Below are 22,288 nucleotides of genomic sequence, written 5' to 3'. Positions count from 1 at the left end.
AGATTTAGGCAAAGACTTCTAGAAGCAAGCCTCGTGACCTCATAACAAATCTGGGTGGTTACTTTGAATCCCCCCAATCTACATCAATCAGGAGAGAGCTACAAATTCAAATCTAATGATCAGTGCAATGTAGAATTGCCAGTGAAATCTGATAAGAAAAACAAACAAACAAACAAACACTTGAAGTGTAATCATACCGCCCATAATATGGTTCAAAAACATCCCCCAAACATGTACTTCTAATATGTCTAATATAAAGTGCCTGCCCATCCCACTAGACACTGAACAAAAATGTATGGTACAGTACAACAAGAAAAAGTAGAAACAAGAACAAGTCTGCAGTACTTTTTATATTCACTACACTAATGAGTAGTACATGACAGATTAAGAAAAGGACTTTTCTAATGTACAAATAATCCCTTTCACAAAACCTACCACATGTTACATGTTGAAGTGAGATGAGTCAATCTCAAAGCAAAAATAAAATATGAGTTGTTATTACTAATATTTGGAATATGTAGCAAGAAAATAAAAATAATAATGCAAAGAAAGACTGTTTCAAAACTTCCAGGTACCAGATCACAATATCACATATAACAGCTGCTTGCTTCATCGACAGGGTGCCACAGAAAACACTTTCTTGTGTTATTTCACATGTTGCATCATTGTTTCAAGTTTCAAGTTTCATTGTCATGTACAGATAAACAGTGTAGCCACATTTACCCATAATGAAATTCTTTGGCTCGTGCTCCTCAGCTTTACATAAGCATATAGAAAGTGTGCAGTTATATTAAGAAGAAAATAACAGAAAATAGCAGTAATAATAATAACAATGATAAAAGAGAAACAGAGAGAAGAAAAATTAAATATTTAGAGAATTTAAGACAAGTTGGTATTTACAGTTTGTGCAAGAGTATTTACAGGTTGTGCATAACTTGTGCAATGAGCATTTAATTGGCATTTGTTTAAGTGATAGTGTGTAGTCCTGTAATTGTAGTGAGTGTGTAATCGTGTGTATAGAATGTCAGCAGTTCAAAAGCCTGACGGCTTGTGGGTAAAAAATGTCTCTGTGTCTGCTAGTGCGGGTCTGAATACTCCTGAACCGCCTGCCGAACAGTAGGAGTGTGAAAAGTCTGTGGCTGGAATCAGAGAGGATCCACTGCGTCTTCCTCATGCAGCACCGTCTATAGAGATCCTGCATGGCTGGCAGATCTCACCACCCTCTCTAGAGCTTTGCGGTCCAGAGCATTACAGCTGCCATACCAGGTGGTGATGCAGCCAGTAAGAATACTCTCAATGGTGCATCGATAGAAGTTTGTTAGTATTCTGTCCAGCCACTGGCAGGATTTCTGGATGTCAGCCACTTCCTCTATCTCCCAGTGGTACATACCGTGCAGGGGCCTATCCTTCCATGATAGTTCCTCCTCTTGCTCTTCTTTCTTGGGTTTCTGCTGCCTGAGGTATTCACTGAGCACGACGTATGATGGAGCTATTTTCCTGATGTACTCATCAATGTTCGTTTCTCATCCTGTGTCTCATCCTGGACCATGGTTCTGACACTCACTAGTCCATGCCCCCTTCCTTCCGCTTAGCATACAGCATCTGGGTGCTTGACTTGGGGTGAAACCCTCCATGTGGTATCAGGAGCTTCCCGGTCTTGATGTCAGTGGCTTCTTTCACCTCCTTTGGCCAGCTTATTATCCCAGCAGCGTAACTGATCAGGGCAGGGCATAGGTTTGATAGCCTGGATCTGGTTCTTACCGTTCAAGCTGGACTCCTCGGGACTGAATAGAATAAACCCTCATTATCCCACGGATGAGAAATTTCGGTGTACTTAGTGGTTGCAGCTTTTCTAGCAGCCTCTTCGTTGTTCCCATTTGCCTGCAGGATCCCCAGGTACTTGTAGCCGCCCTTCGATCCCCTCAGTTGTGACTAACTTCCCTCTCTGTTACCAACCCACTACACTTCTCCAATCCAAACATCCAAATGACATTCCAAGTGTAGTGTATATAGAGTGGTGCTGTGGATCAGTGAATCGATGTGTCATTCACTCTTGACATACAGCTTAATGTTATCTATGTATTGGAGGTGGCTGACAACTGCTCCATTCTGTAGTCGGTATCTGTAGTAAGTCTTGTCAATAATTATGCAAAACATCAGTGGGGACCGCGCATCTCCTTGGTAGATCCCACACTTGATGGTGACTTGTGCTATGGGCTATTTCTTTCTGTGCCCCACTCATGTATTGAGCCATGTGCCTGTTCATCTTAGCTGCTCTAAGCTTCCATGCGGTACTGAGCCAGGTTATTGGCTGGTAGGTTCGTTTGTGCTGCCAGACGCTCATGGGATGCAGTGAGCGTCTTCAACCAGTAGCCGTGTCGGGGCCTGGTGCTGCCCAATCCTTCATGCAGGAGACCCTTTCATGGATGCCTGCCGTATACATTTTTCACAGAGAGCAGACCCTGTCTGTCAGTGATATTCAGGTTTACAGACAACCCATTTTAACACACACTAATAAGCTGACTACATTTTTTTTTTGTCAGACATGTGACTTAATGACATGTCATTAAATGAGTCAGTGTGTGTGATATGTAAGATTGTGTAAAATGTGTATCAGCAACTAAACTAGTCTTCTGCTGACATTTTAATTTGGTGGCCTGTTAATTAGATCATATCCAATTTACTCCCATTGCAAAATTTGACATTACAACAACATTCATTTCACTCAAAATGTGAATTTTAGTGAAATGGTTTTCACTACAAACAATAGTGTTGTAGTGTTCTTGTTATTTTCAACTAAACTCATTTTGTGTGACCAGCAAGCCCCCCTGCAACGCAAAGTTCTCCAAAACAGTGCTTCAAACAGCTAGGATACTGCACAGAACTCTCAAACTCTCAGGCCTCTAATAGAAGCTGAGCAAGTTTGTTTTTTTTAAAAAGCAGTAAAAAGGTAATAACATAATAGCTACACATGGGTCATTTAACAAATGCAAAGTACTAAGCATCAGGGCCACACGTTAGTCCTAAAGTCTTCCTACCTTACACTATCCTTGTAACTGGGAACGTCTGACTTATGTTATGTATTGTAGTTTCTAGAAAACTAATTGAAACATACCAATTCTTATTTAGGGAATACTGCAGCAAAAATTATAGCAGAGATTTGAAAAAGTCCTCCCTAGGGACCCCAAAGCGCTTTACACATCCAGTCATCCACCCATTCACACACACATTCACACACTGGTGGAAGCGAGCTACAGTTGTAGCCACAGCTGCCCTGGAGTGAGTCCCCTTGTCCTCAAGACCTGTGCCCCCCAGCTGTGTGGAGTCTTTCATAAACTGTTTATGCTGAGTCTGAGTCTGCAGAGGGTCCCGGTGATGTGGAAGACATCATGCCTCGTCCCTGTACCAAAGACGCCTCGTCCCAGTGGCCCCCAGGATTACAGGCCCGTGGCACTGACCTCCCACATCATGAAGACCCTGGAAAGGCTCATCCTGGACCAGCTGCGACCCATAGTAAGACCACATCTGGATCCCCTTCAGTTCGCTTATCAGCCTCGTCTCGGAACAGAGGACGCCATCATCTACCTGCTCAATCGTGTCTACACCCATCTGGACCAGCCGGCGAGCACTGTGAGGGTCATGTTTTTTGACTTTTCCAGTGCTTTCAACACCATCAGGCCGACCCTCCTGGGTGATAAGTTAGCAGCGATGCAGGTGGATGCTTCTCTGGTGTCCTGGATTGTTGATTACCTGACAGGAAGACCACAATATGTACGTCTCCCACAGTGTGTGTCTGACAAGGTGATTAGCAACACAGGGGCACCACAGGGGACTGTCCTCTCCCCCTTCCTCTTCACCCTCTACACCACAGACTTCAGCCACTGCACAGAGACCTGCCATCTTCAGAAGTTTTCTGATGACTCTGCGGTGGTTGGATGCATCAGCAGGGATGATGAGACAGAGTACCGGGCTGTGGTCGACTCCTTTGTCACGTGGTGTGAGCAGAATCATCTGCAGCTCAACGTGGCAAAGACCAAGGAACTGATCGTGGACTTCAGGAAGACCAGGAAACACTTGACCCCTGTTTCAATCCAGGGGGTCAGTGTTGACATTGTGGAGCACTATAAATACCTTGGAGTACACATTGACAATAAACTGGACTGGGCTAAAAACACCACAGCACTTTACAGGAAGGGCCAGAGTCGTCTCTATTTTTTGAGGCGACTGAGGTCCTTCAACATCTGCCAGAAAATGCTGAGGATTTTCTATGAGTCTGTTGTGGCCAGTGCGATCCTCTATGCTGTTGCATGCTGGGGGAGCAGGCTGAGGGTCGCAGATGCCAACAGACTTAATAAACTGATCCGTAAGGCCAGCAATGTTGTGGGGATGGAGCTGGACTCCCTCAAGGTGGTGTCGGAGAGGGGGATGCTGTCCAAGATAAAGACAATGTTGGATAACACCTCCCACCCACTCCATGACATGTTGGTCAGTCACAGGAGCTCGTTCAGTGAGAGACTGAGATTACCGAAAAGCACCACTGAACGACACAGGAAATCATTCCTGCCTGTGGCCATCTCCCTGTACAACGCATCCACTTAACACACTGTTTGCTGCTACAACTACACATGTTTCTTTTCCAAATATTTATTTATAAGTGACTTATGTATGTATGTATGTATGTATGTATGTATATATTGTACTATTCTTAGTTAGCGTATTGTCTGTCTTGTCTTAATGTTGGTTTAAAATGGAGCACTGTAACAAAAAATAATTTCCCCCAGGGATCAATAAAGTATTCTGATTCTGATTCTGATATCGCGCCATCGGCCCGTCTGGCCAACACCAGTAGGCGGTAGTTGAAGTGTCTTGCCCAAGGACACAACGACCGAGACTGTCCGAGCCGGGGCTCGAACCGGCAACCTTCCGATTACAAGGCGAACTCCCAACTCTTGACCCACGATCGCCCCGTAAAATGTTACGTTTTTTTTTTTTTTTTTCATACTGTCTACACCAGTCCATAAGGATGGAAATAGGAAAGAAAAGAGAAGATAATTCAAAAGTTAGGATTCCATGGTAATGGATCACATGTTGAAGGTAATCAAAGGGCAGCAGCTTTCTCAGAAAATTCATTTGCTTGCGTCATTTACCTCAAAGTCTGAAATGTATTCTTTTAGTTTGCTGCTTACAATGAACCCTATTTAGCACAAATGGCCTCCATTACAAACCTGAATTTGTACTTCTGCGAAAACATGGTTACATAATTTAAAAAAACGAAGGGACAAACAGTATGTCAGTTCACAACTTTTACCGTGACCAAGTGTGATCTTAACAATGACTTTTTGTACTTCTGCCTGCTTGAAGCATCTCCAGAAGGTCTTTGATTTTCTCAGAAAAAAGTCAGGAATCTGATATTCTGTTGGGCTTAAGAAATTGCAGTCACTCATCTTCACATTAAGAAAACATTCTTTGGGAAAAAAAGACCAGGAGACCAGCCTTTAACATTACACGGAAATGATACAATTTACAGTCTGCATACTTTCCAATTGCTGTGCTACTCGTTTCTCATACGGTATGTGTACCTGGAGAAAATACACAGTGCAGATTTACTAGCTGGGACGACTCATCGTTATACTGCAATCAAGCACATATAAGAGTGCCAATGGTCCACTCACATGACACAAATTTATAGACACAGAGGCAACCATTTCATTACAATAATGACTCATGCAATCTAACAAACTCAAAAAGGAGCATCCGTAGGTTTAAGTAGAGACACTCAAAGGCTTTTGTACTCCCTGTATGTGTATAAATGTGACTGAAATGAGGAAACCTGAAGTGAAAAGCCAAACTGTAAGAGCAGTGTTTAGATCTTAGAGACATCCTAATGCACCAATCACGTGCTCCTTCTGATAATGCCGTACCCCCAGTAAATGTAATTCAGTTTTAATTATAAATAGATATCTGCCCCGAGTTTATTCCTGCTGAATAATGGTTTCCATCAGTAATTGAAATCTCCATGAAGTATGATGCATCACCCTAACCCTACCCTCATGCTACAGTTTTTTATGTCTCAGGTAGAACAATAATTTTGACCAATTTCATAAAACCAAAAACTTCTGATTTTTAGGTAGAGGGTTTGAGTTAGGGTTAGGATTTAGGTCATCACGATCATGCCTCAGACCTCAGAGTTTTTATTTATTGTTTTCATTGTGTAATCTCAGTTACAACACTATGTTCAGCAGAGCATAATATTTTTCATCATATACGTCACACTGACACCATGTCCAAGTGTTATGGAATTTCCCATTTTCCCTACGGGACCATTGTACACCTCCATCTGAGTCAGTTAAAGTAAACCCTAACCTTTTGGACCACATTTTGTTGTACAGGACAAGAAAATCAAACTGTATGTTGCATCTTTTTACGTTTGTTAAAGTTAGTTAAAGCAAACTTGAGTCTGTTTTCTCGTCCAATAGAAGTAGGACATAGAGCAGAATGGTAGAAAATCAGACATTTATGCAAACATGATGATTCTTCTTAACAAAAGACTCACCTATGATACAGACGTAAAGGGCTGCAACAACGTCCGCCTCCCTGGAGAGTCTTGAGGCGAAAGGGTCACCACGGAGGAGATAATGTGGGAGGTATGAGGGATGTGGCCACGTTGCGTTCTCCATCACTGCCATCAGCAGAGAATGTCCTGTGAAATACAGGAAAAGGCTAAAACAATGGAGCTGTTTCCTTAAGTTGAAAATTGTTCACAAGCAAACATGTAGACATCAGGTAAGGACACATAATCTACATTTCCGTACTGCATTATGCAAACCTGAATGCTCCATATGCGCCTAAGTCAGCTGCACATGTCACAAGTGTCAACATTTCTGTTCGACATTAATGTAGCAGTCAAGGAAAACTCACTGCACATTTTTCCTGACTGCCAGAGAAAGAACAAAATTAAAACTCTCCCACAAAGAAGAGGAAAACATCAACTTCCATTAAATCAGTTCTAGTGCCTACCAAAAGAAATCAAATTTTAAAAAAAAATAGGGGAAAAATCGATAACAGTTGTAGTGTGCTCGCATGGGTTACAAACAGGGCAAGAACCTTGATAAAGCATTGTGACAACATGCTGAAAATTCAGAGTTTTTGGTTTTTGAGTGCTCTGGTGTTTGCTGTGGTTGCCAACATGAAAGTTGTCCACAGTCCACTCCCTGATTAATTTGGATAACTCAAAGTAATAAAAATAGCGGACTTCCGGCTGGCAGCGAGCAGAATGGCGGCGTAATTTCTGAGCTCCTCAGGGTCGAGCGAATTCTCCCTTAATTTCAAGTTTTCTGACTACTTCTATGTTTAAAACAATGCCGGGGGGGGGGAGGCAAAGAAAAAGAACAAGAAGATACATGAACCAACTGAACAGTATTTTCCAGAAGAACGAGAGGACACGCACGCTGATATGGCAAACTCCGATGAAGAAAATGGCGAGGGGACCAATCTCAATTCTTTGCAAGAGGTCATATAAAATATTAGGCAACAAATCTTTGACCTCCGGACGGAGATGAAAGCTGACTTCAACGCATTCAAAGAAGTCTTCAGGCGTGAGTTGAAAGACAACCTGAAGAAATTCAAAGAAGATATGAACTAACAGCTAACGGCTGATAAGCTAGCAGTCCAAGAATACGACGAGAAGCTTGAGGAAGCTGAAACACGAGTGGCGGGGCTTGAAAGCTGGTCAGCGGTGGCCTACAACGCGCTGAGACAATCGCTAATGGGGCAGAGGAAACTAACCGAAAGGCTAGAAAACCTTTAGTCTAGATCGAGAAGAAATAACCTGCGAATCTACAGAGTCCCCAAAGGAGAAGAGGGCAGCTCGGTAATAAGCTTTGTTGAAAATGTGATCAGAAGAAAGAGGCTAATGGCTGATGGCACTGACCCACAAATACAACAGGCTCACCGATCCCTTGGTCCTAAGCCAGGTGCTGATGCTGCTCCCCGTTCCATTGTCGTCTGTTTTCTTCAGTTCAAAACAAAGGAAACTGTCCTCAGAAACGCATGGCAGAAGAAGATCCTTGTCAAAGACAAACCCATTGGTTTTGACCATGACTTTACTGCTACGGTAGTACAACAGCGCCGTGCACATAGAGAAGTGAAAAGCACACTTAAACAAAAGGGCAATCTCCATTTACAAAACTCTGGAACCACTGGGACACAGGCCCTCAGGTGTACCACAGTCCGGCGGAGGCGGTACGAGAGATGCAGCGGAGAGGATTTACGGTGGAGGAGCCACACGAAAGAGGAGGATTTGACCCTATGTCTCTACTGGAGCAAGCGTCACCATGGCAACCCGCGACCCGGAGAAGCAACAACGGAGCCATTCAGAGAGTGCGCGACAAACTACAAGGAAACAGAGAAGGGTTTGACTTTATAGAAACTATTTCAGTGTAGGGGCAGATAACGTAATCACTCCAAATATGTATCTGGCTCTCTTGAATAATTAATATGTTCTTCATAGTTCAAGTTGTGTATAATTGCTATACCTTGAGGTAGCCAACAACTTAAGATAGGATGAGTGTGACTCAGATCGGGGTTCTCACGGATTCTAAGAGAGAGCCCTCACTTCCAGTGAGGCTCTCCCTCTCATCATTGTGTGGGGGTGTGTCATTTACCTCATATTGGGAGTCATATTGCAATGTTGTTCGAGTTTTGAATTCTACAGTTCTCTTTAATTGTTCATCTATTTGTTCTACCATGTTTTGGTTTAGGTTTTGTTTGTTTTTGAGGTCAGTGGTGGAGGATCATTTTATTTCCACAACAGTATACTATGTCACAGTGTCTGGAATTGATGTTGCTTAACGGCCTGGGAAATCCAATCAAAAGAGCCAGAGTATTAGCAAAAATTAAACAAGAATGCAAAAGGAAGAATGTCATAGAGTGTTAGACTGTAGAATTGGGGTAGCGGATGTCTCAGATCATAACACGATTTTTCTGACAATTCAGTTGGACTCACTTCCAAGGAAAACTGTTTGGCGCCTTAATGTAGGGCTTCTGTCACGGCCAACGTGTGGAGAGTGTGTGTGGTGGACCCAGGCGCGAACACAGGCGAAGAGACGGGAGTGAACTTAAACTGAAAGTGAGCCTTTATTTGGGCTGATGCAAAAGGGAGTAGACAAAACATAACAGGGACAGAGACTGCAACTAACAAAAAACCTAAACTGGAAAAACACTAACCTGACTGAAAGGAATAACTATGAACAGAGTGCTGTGCAGATGCATGGAAACTGTGAACCAAATGGCATGACGAAAACAGACACGAACATGACCTGCACGGAACCTCATCGTGTGGCTGCATGAAAAACAATATAAACCAAATCTGAATGAATCTATTACAAATGAACATATTAAACAAGAAATAGATACATTCATTAAAGAAAATGACAACGGAGAAGTGAACCCTCTAATTCTTTGGGATTCAATGAAAGCCATTCTGCGGGGAAGCTTGATAGCAAAAGCTTCTTTTGTTAAAAAAAATAATAATAAAAAATTGAAAAATATAATCAGCTGACAAAAAATTTAAATTAATTAGGCTTTCCCGTCATATGCTTATGGCTGGCACAACCTTCATGGAAGCCCATTCTATTTATCCCGAAGTAAGATATGATATCAGCAATCCAAAAATGAAATATAGCAGTTACAGAGAAGAACTCCCTTAATGTTGTTAACCAATGGCAATGGGAAGCAGCCAAGTAAGCCAAAATTACTATAGCAGTTGGGAAACCAATAAACCAAATGGCAAAAAGACATGCAAAATAGCTCACTTAATTCCAAAAGTTACATTAGATTATACACTTGCACTTTTGGAGGTAGAATAGGTTGTGTAGGCACTACTTGAAAACTTGAATTTGTAAAATTTAATACCTTACTGTCAAATATTCATTACAGCTATAATGTAAAAATGAAAAATGTTATGCTGTCTTAGCAAATAACAACATCGACCTTGGTACAACAGATGGTTAAAAAAAAACTCTTTCTTAAATCAGCCAATAATGTTCAGTATGTGTGGGTTGCCAATAAGCCTCTGAGATTAAGTGGGATGTCATGAACCATCAGGTTCGATCAGGAAAGTGGACCCAAAAATGCAGACAAACACGGGCGAGGAATGCTTACAATGAATTTTAATCGTAAAAGCGACCTAACGCGACAAGGGGGGGGCCAATCAGGCTAGTTGTAGGGACGGGGAGGAGGTCAGTAAGCCGCGGAAATATTCTGTAACAGAGGAGGAGGTAGTTATAATCTGAAGGGAAAACTGGAGCATAGATAACTAGGAACTGGAGAATTGTTCGCCTTACTGTGCCAGTCCGGGTTGGAATCACTGAGGGGAGGGGAGAGGTCCGTGGAAAGCGTCTGGAGGGTCCCTAGCAGAGCAGAGTGAAGCTGACCCCCCACCCACTTGAAACGTAAAGGCAAATAGGCGGAGCGGTTAGTGCTACGTTTGTGCAGATTTGTGCAGGTAAAATTAGCGTTTGTGCTGCTACGGTTTCCGAGATATTAAACTTTATTTTATAGGTCATTCAAAGGTCACCATCCCCCCAGACTGCTCCAAAACGGGCCAAAATGGTCTACTTTTTTAGTGCTACGTTTGTGCTGATTTGTGCAGGTAAAATTAGCGTTTGTGCTGCTACAGTATCTGAGATATTAAAAGTTATATTTTTTGCTGATGACATCACCATCCCCCCAGACTGCTCCAAAACAAACCAAAATGGTCTACTTTTTTAGTGCTACGTTTGTGCTGATTTGTGCAGGTAAAATTAGCGTTTGTGCTGCTACGGTTTCCGAGATATTAAACTTTATTTTATAGGTCATTCAAAGGTCACCATCCCCCCAGACTGCTCCAAAACGGGCCAAAATGGTCTACTTTTTTAGTGCTACGTTTGTGCTGGTTTGTGCAGGTAAAATTAGCGTTTGTGCTGCTTCTGTTTTAAAGATATTAATGAAAATGTAAAGGTCAACCAGCCCCCCCACATTAATTAAATCAAACAAAATGGGTGTCAATCAACTGTGCTACGTTTGTGCTGGTTTGTGCTGCTAAAATTTTCGTTTGTGCTGCTTCTGTTTTAAAGATATTAATGAAAATGTAAAGGTCAAAAGGTCAACCAGCCCCCCCACATTACCCAAATCCAACAAAAGTGGTATCAAACGTTTGTGCTACGTTTGTGCTGGTTTGTGCTGCAGAAATTTTTGTTTGTGCCGTTATTATTTTAAAGATATTAACAAAAATTTCTAGAGGTCAACCAGCCCCCCCATATTAATGGAATCAAACAAAATGGATGTCAAACGTTTGTGCTGGTTTGTGCTGCAAAAATGTTTGTTTGTGCTGCTAACATTTTAAAATGTTTAATAAAATAACGTCTTGATGCGTGCTTAATCATCCAGGTAAGTAAATCCCAAAAGGTTGATTCTGTTCATCTGGACATTTTCAGTTGGAGAAACGTTTCGTCACTCATCCAAGTGACTTCTTCAGTCTCAGCTGACTGCAGGTTTCCCCAACCTTATAAACACCCGTGAGTGAAGTTGCCCCCCCTACCTTCTTCAAATCGAACAAAATTGATGTCAAACATTTGTCCTGCAAATTATTTTGTTTGTGCAGGTTATGTTTCCCTAATTTTATAAACAGTACATGTACAGTGAGAGAGAGATGTTACATCTGTCTTCACTTGCATCCCAGTCATAGAAGCGTTGGAGGTCGTTCATAAGAGATTACAGGATCATCCCAACCTCAGCAACAGGACCACTCTCAGCACTGATCAGTTGTGTTTGCTTTTGGAACTGTCTTAATTCCACCTATTTTGCATAAGGGTCAGTACAGGCAGAAATCTAGGTGTGCCATGGGTTCCCACAGGCCCCTGGTCAAAGTCACCAAACCAGTTCGTAAGCAGGTACAGGTGTGGCCAGAAGGGTCCTCAGAGGCACTGCTTTTCCACCACAGGCCGCCACACACGACAACACCACAGACTTTCAGGAATATACAGAAACTGTCACTGCCTACATCCCAAAATGCATCGATGATGTCACAGAGACCAGGACTATCACTGTCTGGGCCAATCAGAAACCATGGCTCACAGGTCAGGTTTAAATGCTCCTAAAGTTGAAAAATGCAAGCCTTCAGAGCCGGGAATTAGGGGAGTCTAAGAACAGCAAGGGCAAACCTGTCACGTGGCATCAGCTACAGCAAAGCTTCAGCGACAGCAGAGATACTTGGAGGCAGTGGCAAGGAATACAAACCATCACAGACTACAAGCCCACTCTACAGACCGTGGTGACACAATCCCCAGACAGTGTGTGGAGATCTCTCCACCATCATTACTGAACCCAAGAAGTCATCTATCTCCTGCTTTAAGGACTACCGTCCTGTCAAACTCACCTCCATCATTATTAAGTTAAGTGCTTTGAACGGTTAGTCATGCATCAAATCAAATTATTGCTTTCCCCCAACCTGGATCCATTTCAGTTCGCATACCGGTCAAAACGCTCAACCGATGATGGAATTTCAACTGCCCCTCACTCAGCCCTCACACATCTGAACACTAGAGACTCATATGTCAGAGTGCTGTTCATAGACTTCAGTTCAGCATTCAACACCATCATTCCCCAGCAACTCATTCACAAACTGGATCTGCTGGGGATCAGCACCTTGCTGTATAACGGGCTGCTAGATTTCTTGACAGGAAGACAGCAGACAGTACGGGTCAACAGCAACACCTCCAGCCCAAGAACACGGAATACGGGGGCTCCCCAAGGATGTGTGTTGAGCTCCCTTCTCTTCACTCTGCTGACCCACGACGAGATCTACTACAGGGGTGAAGTTAACCATCTGCCAGAGTGGTACAGCAACAACAACCTGTCCCTGAATGTGGAGAAGACCAACAGTGACTCTACTTCCTCTGCAAACTGAGAAGCACAAGAGATTCAACCCCCATTATGAGCACCTTTTACAGAGGCAAAGTTGAGAGTATCCTCACCAGCTGCATCACTGTGTGGTATGACTCCTGCATTGGGTTCTGCAGGAAAAAATGACAACGGGTAGTGAGAGCAGCCGAGAGCATTGTGGGGACCTCTCTTGCCTCCCTCCCCAGGAGATCTACTGCACCTGCCTCATCTGGAAGGTCGTCTCCATTACAGGTGACTCCACTCATCCCTTCAACAGCGTCTTCAGTTTGCTGCCATCAGGAAGGATACTGAAGAGCCTCCGGGGCAGAACCAGCAGACTGAGAGACAGCTTCGTCCATCGGGCTGTCAGGATGCTGACCATCTCTGGATCGAGAAGGGGGGCCCAAGGGTACATCTTTCGCCATCCTACAATGCTGTGATTGTAGCCATTCCCCACTTTCTGTGAATGGTACTCACTGCCATTGATCAATAGGCTTTGATTAGTTGTCATTGATCAATGGTCATAAGAATTTGCATACTAACAATCATGGAATTAACCCCCCGGCACATTGTTCATTCAGTGGCTAGTTTCCTTCACTATGCAAATGTACTGTTTATAAGGTTGGGGAAACCTGCAGTCAGCTGAGACTGAAGAAGTCACTTGGATGAGTGACGAAACGTTTCTCCAACTGAAAATGTCCAGATGAACAGAATCAACCTTTTGGGATTTACTTACCTGGATGATTAAGCACGCATCAAGACGTTATTTTATTAAACATTTTAAAATGTTAGCAGCACAAACAAACATTTTTGCAGCACAAACCAGCACAAACGTTTGACATCCATTTTGTTTGATTCCATTAATATGGGGGGGCTGGTTGACCTCTAGAAATTTTTGTTAATATCTTTAAAATAATAACGGCACAAACAAAAATTTCTGCAGCACAAACCAGCACAAACGTAGCACAAACGTTTGATACCACTTTTGTTGGATTTGGGTAATGTGGGGGGGCTGGTTGACCTTTTGACCTTTACATTTTCATTAATATCTTTAAAACAGAAGCAGCACAAACGAAAATTTTAGCAGCACAAACCAGCACAAACGTAGCACAGTTGATTGACACCCATTTTGTTTGATTTAATTAATGTGGGGGGGCTGGTTGACCTCTGATGACCTCTAGAAATTGTTATTAATATCTTTAAAATGATAGCAGCACAAACGAAAATCTTTGCAGCACAAACCAGCACAAACGTAGCACAAACGTTTGATACCACTTTTGTTGGATTTGGGTAATGTGGGGGGGCTGGTTGACCTTTACATTTTCATTAATATCTTTAAAACAGAAGCAGCACAAACGCTAATTTTACCTGCACAAACCAGCACAAACGTAGCACTAAAAAAGTAGACCATTTTGGCCCGTTTTGGAGCAGTCTGGGGGGATGGTGACCTTTGAATGACCTATAAAATAAAGTTTAATATCTCGGAAACCGTAGCAGCACAAACGCTAATTTTACCTGCACAAATCAGCACAAACGTAGCACTAAAAAAGTAGACCATTTTGGTTTGTTTTGGAGCAGTCTGGGGGGATGGTGATGTCATCAGCAAAAAATATAACTTTTAATATCTCAGATACTGTAGCAGCACAAACGCTAATTTTACCTGCACAAATCAGCACAAACGTAGCACTAAAAAAGTAGACCATTTTGGCCTGTTTTGGAGCAGTCTGGGGGGATGGTGACCTTTGAATGACCTATAAAATAAAGTTTAATATCTCGGAAACCGTAGCAGCACAAACGCTGATTTTACCTGCACAAACCAGCACAAACGTAGCACTAAAAAAGTAGACCATTTTGGCCCGTTTTGGAGCAGTCTGGGGGGATGGTGACCTTTGAATGACCTATAAAATAAAGTTTAATATCTCGGAAACCGTAGCAGCACAAACGCTAATCTTACCTGCACAAATCTGCACAAACGTAGCACTAACCGCTCCGCCTATTTGCCTTTACGTTTCAAGTGGGTGGGGGGTCAGCTTCACTCTGCTGTGTTAGCTTCTCCTACAGCTCCGGACCGCTAAAAATGCGCGTGCTTTTTGTGAGCTCGTTCCCGGCTCGTAACCAGCGCGTTCTGCCGTCAAGGGCGATCATTGGTTAAATGTGATCATGTGGCTGATGCAAGCCAGATCCTTTTATTTAGCAAAACTGTGATTAATAGTTAAATATTATTGCTGAGGGGCACAGACAGGACTCCGCACGCACGCACGCACACACACATAAAAAAAAAAAAAAAATTTTATAAGTTGCCTCAACAAAAGGGCACTTTGGGCACCCATCAGGAAAGGGGCGGGTGCTCAAGCCCCCCCCCGCACGTGCCTGCTATAAAGGGTCTTTTAGTGTGATGCGAGTATTTGTCTTTTATGGTGCATCTGCTTTGTTTTTTCCAGTCTCAAATGTTGGGATATGGCTTCTATGTTAAGAATGTTTTATATAATAATGCTGAAAAAATCCTAGGGTTATTTTTTTTCTGACAAAAATCAAACTGGCAAAACACAAGCAGAGCAGTCAGAACTGTTCTTTGTTTCACTGTTTCACATTATAACCAAAGAAAAGTAAGCATAAGTATACACATTAGTCACTTAAGCCTAAGTATAGATACTAATGTTAAAACATTTTCTGGTAAATGCTGAAGTAAAAGATAAAAGTAGGTCTTTGGAGGACATTTATACCAGGTAATTTTTTTTGTCAAGCTAAATGAACCTCATATTATGCCATAATAATGCTTAAATATCTGTTACAAAAACCAGAAAAACCAAAGGGAATCTAAAAAGTAGGTCTACTTTCTATACAGCTTCATTACCTTACATTTATACCCTAATATTGATCATGAACATCACAGCTGCTCTGCTCCAGTCAAACACAGGGCTTCATTGCAAATTTCACCAAATTTCTTTCAGTGAACATGTGAACAACAAAATATTCTTATACTTCAACTTGTACTGCAAGATGTTAAAATGAACAAGGACCTTACATCTAAGCATTAAATTTACAGTTGGTCAGTCCTTTTGTTACTTTACATTATGTCTTTTTTCCATCTCTTAGTGAAGAAGTTTTCTCTCCAAGGGAAACTACACAATAACAGCTTATGTGTTCTTTGCAGCTCAAAGAACACAGAACGTTAGCATTTTTCTGTCACTTAGAAAATAATACTTTCTTAAAACCCACATCCTTTGTTTGGTGCATGCTAGCTGCTGAAATACGGAAATACTGCTGAAATAGCTTTCCAGATAATTAAGCCCAAATTTAATAAGGTTTAACTCATTTTTAATTTTCCACTGCCAGTTTGGGTATTTGATCTTCTACCTGAACTGGGAACAAAGATTAATCGACCCTCCATATATCTATAGGAGTATAATGACAAAACATGATGTGGTAGATTAGATTTGTTAGATGCATTAGATTAGAAGAAATTAGCAAATCTAAAAAAACAAAAGCCTAGAAATAGACTGAATTGCAGCAAAGAGAGCAGACATTTGGAAGGGAGCATATCAACTACTATTCACAGTGGGGCATATAAGTTTAAAAAAAAAAAAAAAAGCTTCACACAGTGCAGGTACCTGATGGCATGATTAAGACTACTGTTTTTCCTTAAGGCTTCTGCACAATCTATTTAGTCAGTGTCTCCTTACTAAAATCTCAAGTATTTCCTAATACAGCTCATAGTATAAATCCCTCTCCCTGGAGCAGAGTTGAATTATTATTATTAAATTATTCCTGACCTAAAATGACCCCCGCTGGGTCAAAACATCTGCACATGATGTATTTTTAGGATGTTTTTTTAGACACAAGTCACAACTGTTAAACAACTTAATGTTAACGTCATTAGCTATCTACAAACCCAATTTGGAAAACGTTGAGACGCTGTGTAACATGTAAAAACAAAACCGAATGCCATGATTTGCAAATCTCATAAAGCCATTTTTCATTCAAAATAGAACATAGAAAACATATCAAATGTTTAAACTGAGAAAAAGTTTGACTTTTGGGAGAGGAACATTGTGTCATTCTTGTGTGATATAGGGTTCTAGCTGCTACACCCATGCTTTACAGATGGGCGTAGATACTCACTGTTGTACCTCTCTCCTGACATCTTCCATACATAATGACGACTTGAACGAAAAATTCCAAATTTGGATTCATAACCCCATAAAAGCTGTTACCATTGATTTCAAGTCCAGTTGGTGAGTAATTTGGTCTCAGATTACCTCAGATTGGCTTCTTGGCAGCAAACCTCCCATTGAGACCATTTCTAAAACTACAGCCTCAACTGAAGGGCAAGATACATCTCCCAGGTCCCATGTCATTTGTTAGGATTTTTCAATTTTTCCATTTTGCACTGCACACCATGCTGACATATGCCATGTTTTTGGCTAACAGCTCTTTGGGAATCACCTTGCTGGTACAAAAATAATAATTTTTTATGCCTGTCAAACGGTGTTACTTTGAGGGCATTTTTTGTAGATTTAACTAAAGAAATGCTCTCAAGACTAGTAACAACGTGTCTAAAAATACAATTTAAAATAAAAATCTCTACTACATTTTGTTTTGTGTAGACACAAAACTAGTTGATCCCTTGAGTTTGATAGCTTTTACACCTGAATAATTCATAGGTCAGTGTTAAGTGGCTTAACAAACAAGCAAAAAAATAATAAAAAAAAAAATAGTCCTCTAAAATGTTTAAAACAAAATCCTAAGCCTCCAACAAGTCATCATTTTCTCACCAAACGGTTTCTCCCAAGGGCTAAGATGGTTTGCAAATAATTTCTGCTACAAGAAACAGTCTCAGCTTTAAGGTCAAATTCTTAGAAAATCTTATAACTCCAAGAATTTCTAAGAATTTCAGCTCTAGGAGCAATTCTTCATACAAGGAATCTTTGTGAATGCCCAACTGATCATAATGGCGTCATAATTTTCATCGGCGACAGTAACTTCAGTAGCACTTCATGTGTGACATCAAATCTTCTCTGAAATTCTTTGAAAGACTCCTTTTCTCAGAAAACTGATATTTAGGGTCATTTCCGGTGAAAAAAAGTACCAAAGAACTCATGCCTCACACTTAATTTTAGACCCGTACACTTTAGATGAGTTCAGGAGGCTAGCAACAACAATTTAAGTTTCCATACATACGTTTGAAAAGGTAAACAACTACTTGTAACTAACTACAATATATTTACACAAGTACTTATGTATTTAAACACAGCTGCGAACTACATTTACTGTAACTGAGTACTAGGGGTTTGTGCAACTTACACTACCCAGTTATTACATTTAACTGACATTTGTTTGCAAAATCTTTGCCTAAAATAAAATCAACTGCAGAGCACACAAACAGGCTTCTTATGAGATAAAAAATAGTTCATCACGTGTCCATTGCATGCTCCCTCTTTTCAAGTACTTTCTAAAACAAAGTTCAATTCTTCTTCCTTCTGGTGCAGCACTGTCTACAGATAAGTCTTTCTAAAGCAAAAAATTTAAAAATGTAAAAATAATTACATTTTCCTTGCCCTTAGTTCTTCTATTTCAAAAAGCATTTCAGTGTAACTTGTAATATAGACATTTAGATAGATAGATAATTTATTTTCTGACAAATTAGATAAATTAATTTCCCAAATATTCTCAGTCTCGTGTTTCCTCTCGTGATCACTGGGAATGGACTGGACTTAATACCAATTAGAACATGACTGATGTATGAGATTTAAAACCAATCCCAACACTGATACTTGGTGATATCAAAAATCCAATATGTCAGGCAATTTTTTTTTCTTTTAGACACACGAACCATAAACAGATTTGCCCAACATTTGTTACATGTAGTTATTTATGAGTCTTTACTAACACAATTCAATTTAAAAATAATCTTGTTTGATTATCAGAACAGTTCATAGATTACTTGCTTACACTCTGCACGATTCGAATCAGATTAGCTAGCTGTTCTGTTTTTGGTAATTCCGAATAAGTGTTGTCAACTGGAAAGTTGCACACTGCTCTCTAGTGGAAAAGCTCAAAACTCAGAACACTACTGTTTTAAATTTTCATATTTCGGCTGTTATACAGTCCAATACTGACCTATTAGCAAATAGCTGATATCAACTCTAATTACAATATTAACTTATAACAGAATTGTTATTATAAATAAACAACATTATTATGAATTTTGTGAGCAAGTCGCAATGAATTTGGTGATCATTTCGTCGCAAAACGTGACATAATAATACTTTAACATTTTGCAATCTACAAAGGTTTGTACTTTGACAAACAACTTGTGAGAACTGTGACTAATGTTCGTGTGTGGGGAAAACAGTGTATAAAGTGTGTGGCGAGGGGCTAGTTATTCTGAGAACCCCTGCTGCAATAAATGAGGGACCACTGTATATACTTTCTCTATGATTATTGTATTCAACCTGTTAACATTTAATATTTTCTTGATAGAACCAACTTATTCTGCAGCAGAGCCATCCCCAATTGCTTCTCCTGGCTCCCTGAGCTCCTGCTGCTGCACCCACAGGTACAGTGGGGCAAAAAAGTATTTAGTCAGCCACCGATTGTGCAAGTTCCCCCACCTAAAATGATGACAGAGGTCAGTAATTTGCACCAGAGGTACACTTCAACTGTGAGAGACAGAATGTGAAAAAAAAAAATCCATGAATCCCCATGGTAGGATTTGTAAAGAATTTATTCGTAAATCAGGGTGGAAAATAAGTATTTGGTCAATAACAAAAATACAACTCAATACTTTGTAACATAACCTTTGTTGGCAATAACAGAGGTCAAACGTTTACTATAGGTCTTTACCAGGTTTGCACACACAGTAGCTGGTATTTTGGCCCATTCCTCCATGCAGATCTTCTTGAGAGCAGTGATGTTTTGGGGCTGTCGCCGAGCAACACGGACTTTCAACTCCCGCCACAGATTTTCTATGGGGTTGAGGTCTGGAGACTGGCTAGGCCACTCCAGGACTTTCAAATGCTTCTTACGGAGCCACTCCTTTGTTGCCCGGGCGGTGTGTTTTGGATCATTGTCATGTTGGAAGACCCAGCCTCGTTTCATCTTCAAAGTTCTCACTGATGGAAGGAGGTTTTGGCTCAAAATCTCACGATACATGGCCCCATTCATTCTGTCCTTAACACGGATCAGTCGTCCTGTCCCCTTGGCAGAAAAACAGCCCCATAGCATGATGTTTCCACCCCCATGCTTCACAGTAGGTATGGTGTTCTTGGGATGCAACTCAGTATTCTTCTTCCTCCAAACACGACGAGTTGAGTTTATACCAAAAAGTTCTACTTTGGTTTCATCTGACCACATGACATTCTCCCAATCCTCTGCTGGATCATCCATGTGCTCTCTGGCAAACTTCAGACGGGCCTGGACATGCACTGGCTTCAGCAGCGGAACACGTCTGGCACTGCGGGATTTGATTCCCTGCCGTTGTAGTGTGTTACTGATGGTGACCTTTGTTACTTTGGTCCCAGCTCTCTGCAGGTCATTCACCTGGTTCTGGGATCTTTGCTCACCGTTCTCATGATCATTTTGACCCCACGGGATGAGATCTTGCGTGGAGCCCCAGATCGAGGGAGATTATCAGTGGTCTTGTATGTCTTCCATTTTCTGATGATTGCTCCCACAGTTGATTTTTTCACACCAAGCTGTTTGCCTATTGTAGATTCACTCTTCCCAGTCTGGTGCAGGTCTACAATACTTTTCCTGGTGTCCTTCGAAAGCTCTTTGGTCTTGGCCATGGCGGAGTTTGGAGTCTGTTTGCGGCTGTGGACAGGTGTCTTTTATACAGATGATGAGTTCAAACAGGTGCCATTCATACAGGTAACGAGTGGGGGACAGAAAAGCTTCTTACAGAAGACGTTACAGGTCTGTGAGAGCCAGAGATTTTCCTTGTTTGAGGTGACCAAATACTTATTTTCCACCCTAATTTACGAATAAATTCTTTACAAATCCTACCATGTGAATTCATGGATTTTTTTTTCACATTCTGTCTCTCACAGTTGAAGTGTACCTCTGGTGCAAATTACTGACCTCTGTCATCATTTTAAGTGGGGGAACTTGCACAATCGGTGGCTGACTAAATACTTTTTTGCCCCACTGTATGTACAGCAAGCACTGATAACGTTTTACTCGATGGCACAACTTCCTCCCACATTCCTCCGACATTTCCGGTTCACGCGCGTCAAAATTGCATATTTTGACGCGCGATTGATTTGTGTTGGACACGCGTTAAGGTGCGAATGTGCACGCGTCAAATTAGGGGCGTCTGGCACGTTTTTGTTCGCGTCAATCGCGTTCGGTGTGCACACACCATTACTGTGAGAAAATACAAACTTTTCCTAATTAAACCATATGGGGAATGCCACAAAAGTATTCATAACAACAAATTAGGGCTGCTCGATTATGGCAAAAATGATAATCATGATTATTTTCACTGAAATTGAGATCTCGATTATTTGACGATATTTATTTAACCCTTTAAGACCTACTATAGAACCAAGTCCGCCAGAGCTTATATTATTTTTTTACATGTTGTAGTGCCATTTATGGGAGCATTTCAAGTTGCTATACAACTGTTATAGCCCATATTTTAATAATATGTATGCATTAAGTCCATAGTAACTACATTAATTGCAAAAAAGTGCAATAAACTACAAAAAAAAATTTTAAATCGTTTTTGTTTGTTTTTTTACATATATTACTTGGAGAAATTTAAGAGGTTTATCCCTCAAAACTTTAAATACAAAAAAGTTGCAAAAAATAGTTTACAACAGGAAATTTATTTTGAGTGTGTTCATAGTTTTATTTTGGAGATACACCAATTTTTATATACTGCAGGAAAAACAAAAAACAATCCTATGATGCAAATTTGCAAAGAAAACAGCATGTGCATCAAAATAAACTATTTCCAGCAGTGCAATTCGAGTTCTAAGCATCCCAGCAACTATTCAGAAAAGTCAAACATGACCAGTATAGGCTTTTAAGGCCTACAAGTAAAAAACTACATTTCCGCGAAAATGACCTCACTTCCGGTTTCGGCCAGGAAATGGCGGACATGTGATAGTTCGCGCTGACGTCTGTTTCACGGTGGGAAGTGTTAAGAACAGCTGATCGGCGAAGCGTGTTTCTGGAATATTATGCTTTTGTTCCTGCAAGCGCTTTTTATGCAATTTTTGCAAAGCTATATGTGGAAGGAAACCATGACCGAGGACAAGCTGATGGCATCAGATGTAAGTACAACTCCTCCGGTTTCATATGCAAAACAAATTATTGCGCTAGCTTACGCGGTTCCGGTTCTACAGGGATTTAAAAATAG

At 41.1% G+C, this 22,288-nt stretch overlaps 1 protein-coding gene across 3 annotated transcripts in view; it reads right to left on the bottom strand.

Annotated features, from left to right (window-relative positions):
• Window positions 1-22,288, bottom strand: part of opn5 (opsin 5) — a 61,182-nt gene that overhangs the window by 32,132 nt on the left and 6,762 nt on the right. For 2 of the 3 annotated variants that reach the window (XM_086264164.1, XM_086264165.1), the window contains one exon: window positions 6,554-6,700. In XM_086264164.1, coding sequence (XP_086120290.1) covers window positions 6,554-6,686 — 133 coding nt within the window. In that variant the 5' untranslated portion in view covers window positions 6,687-6,700. Of the gene's footprint in view, window positions 1-6,553; window positions 6,701-10,343; window positions 10,412-22,288 lie in introns of those variants that run through there. The other variant, XM_086264166.1, reaches the window with a different exon arrangement.

This window comes from Aulonocara sp. 'chitande type north' Nkhata Bay, linkage group LG15 (assembly GCF_057382095.1).
Source record: "Aulonocara sp. 'chitande type north' Nkhata Bay isolate Kocher_YH1m ecotype deep benthic linkage group LG15, A_spYH_male_GT1.1, whole genome shotgun sequence".
Lineage (NCBI taxonomy): Eukaryota > Metazoa > Chordata > Actinopteri > Cichliformes > Cichlidae > Aulonocara > Aulonocara sp. 'chitande type north' Nkhata Bay.
The sequence above is the reverse complement of the archived record's forward strand: the minus strand, read 5'-3'. Positions and strand labels throughout refer to the sequence as shown.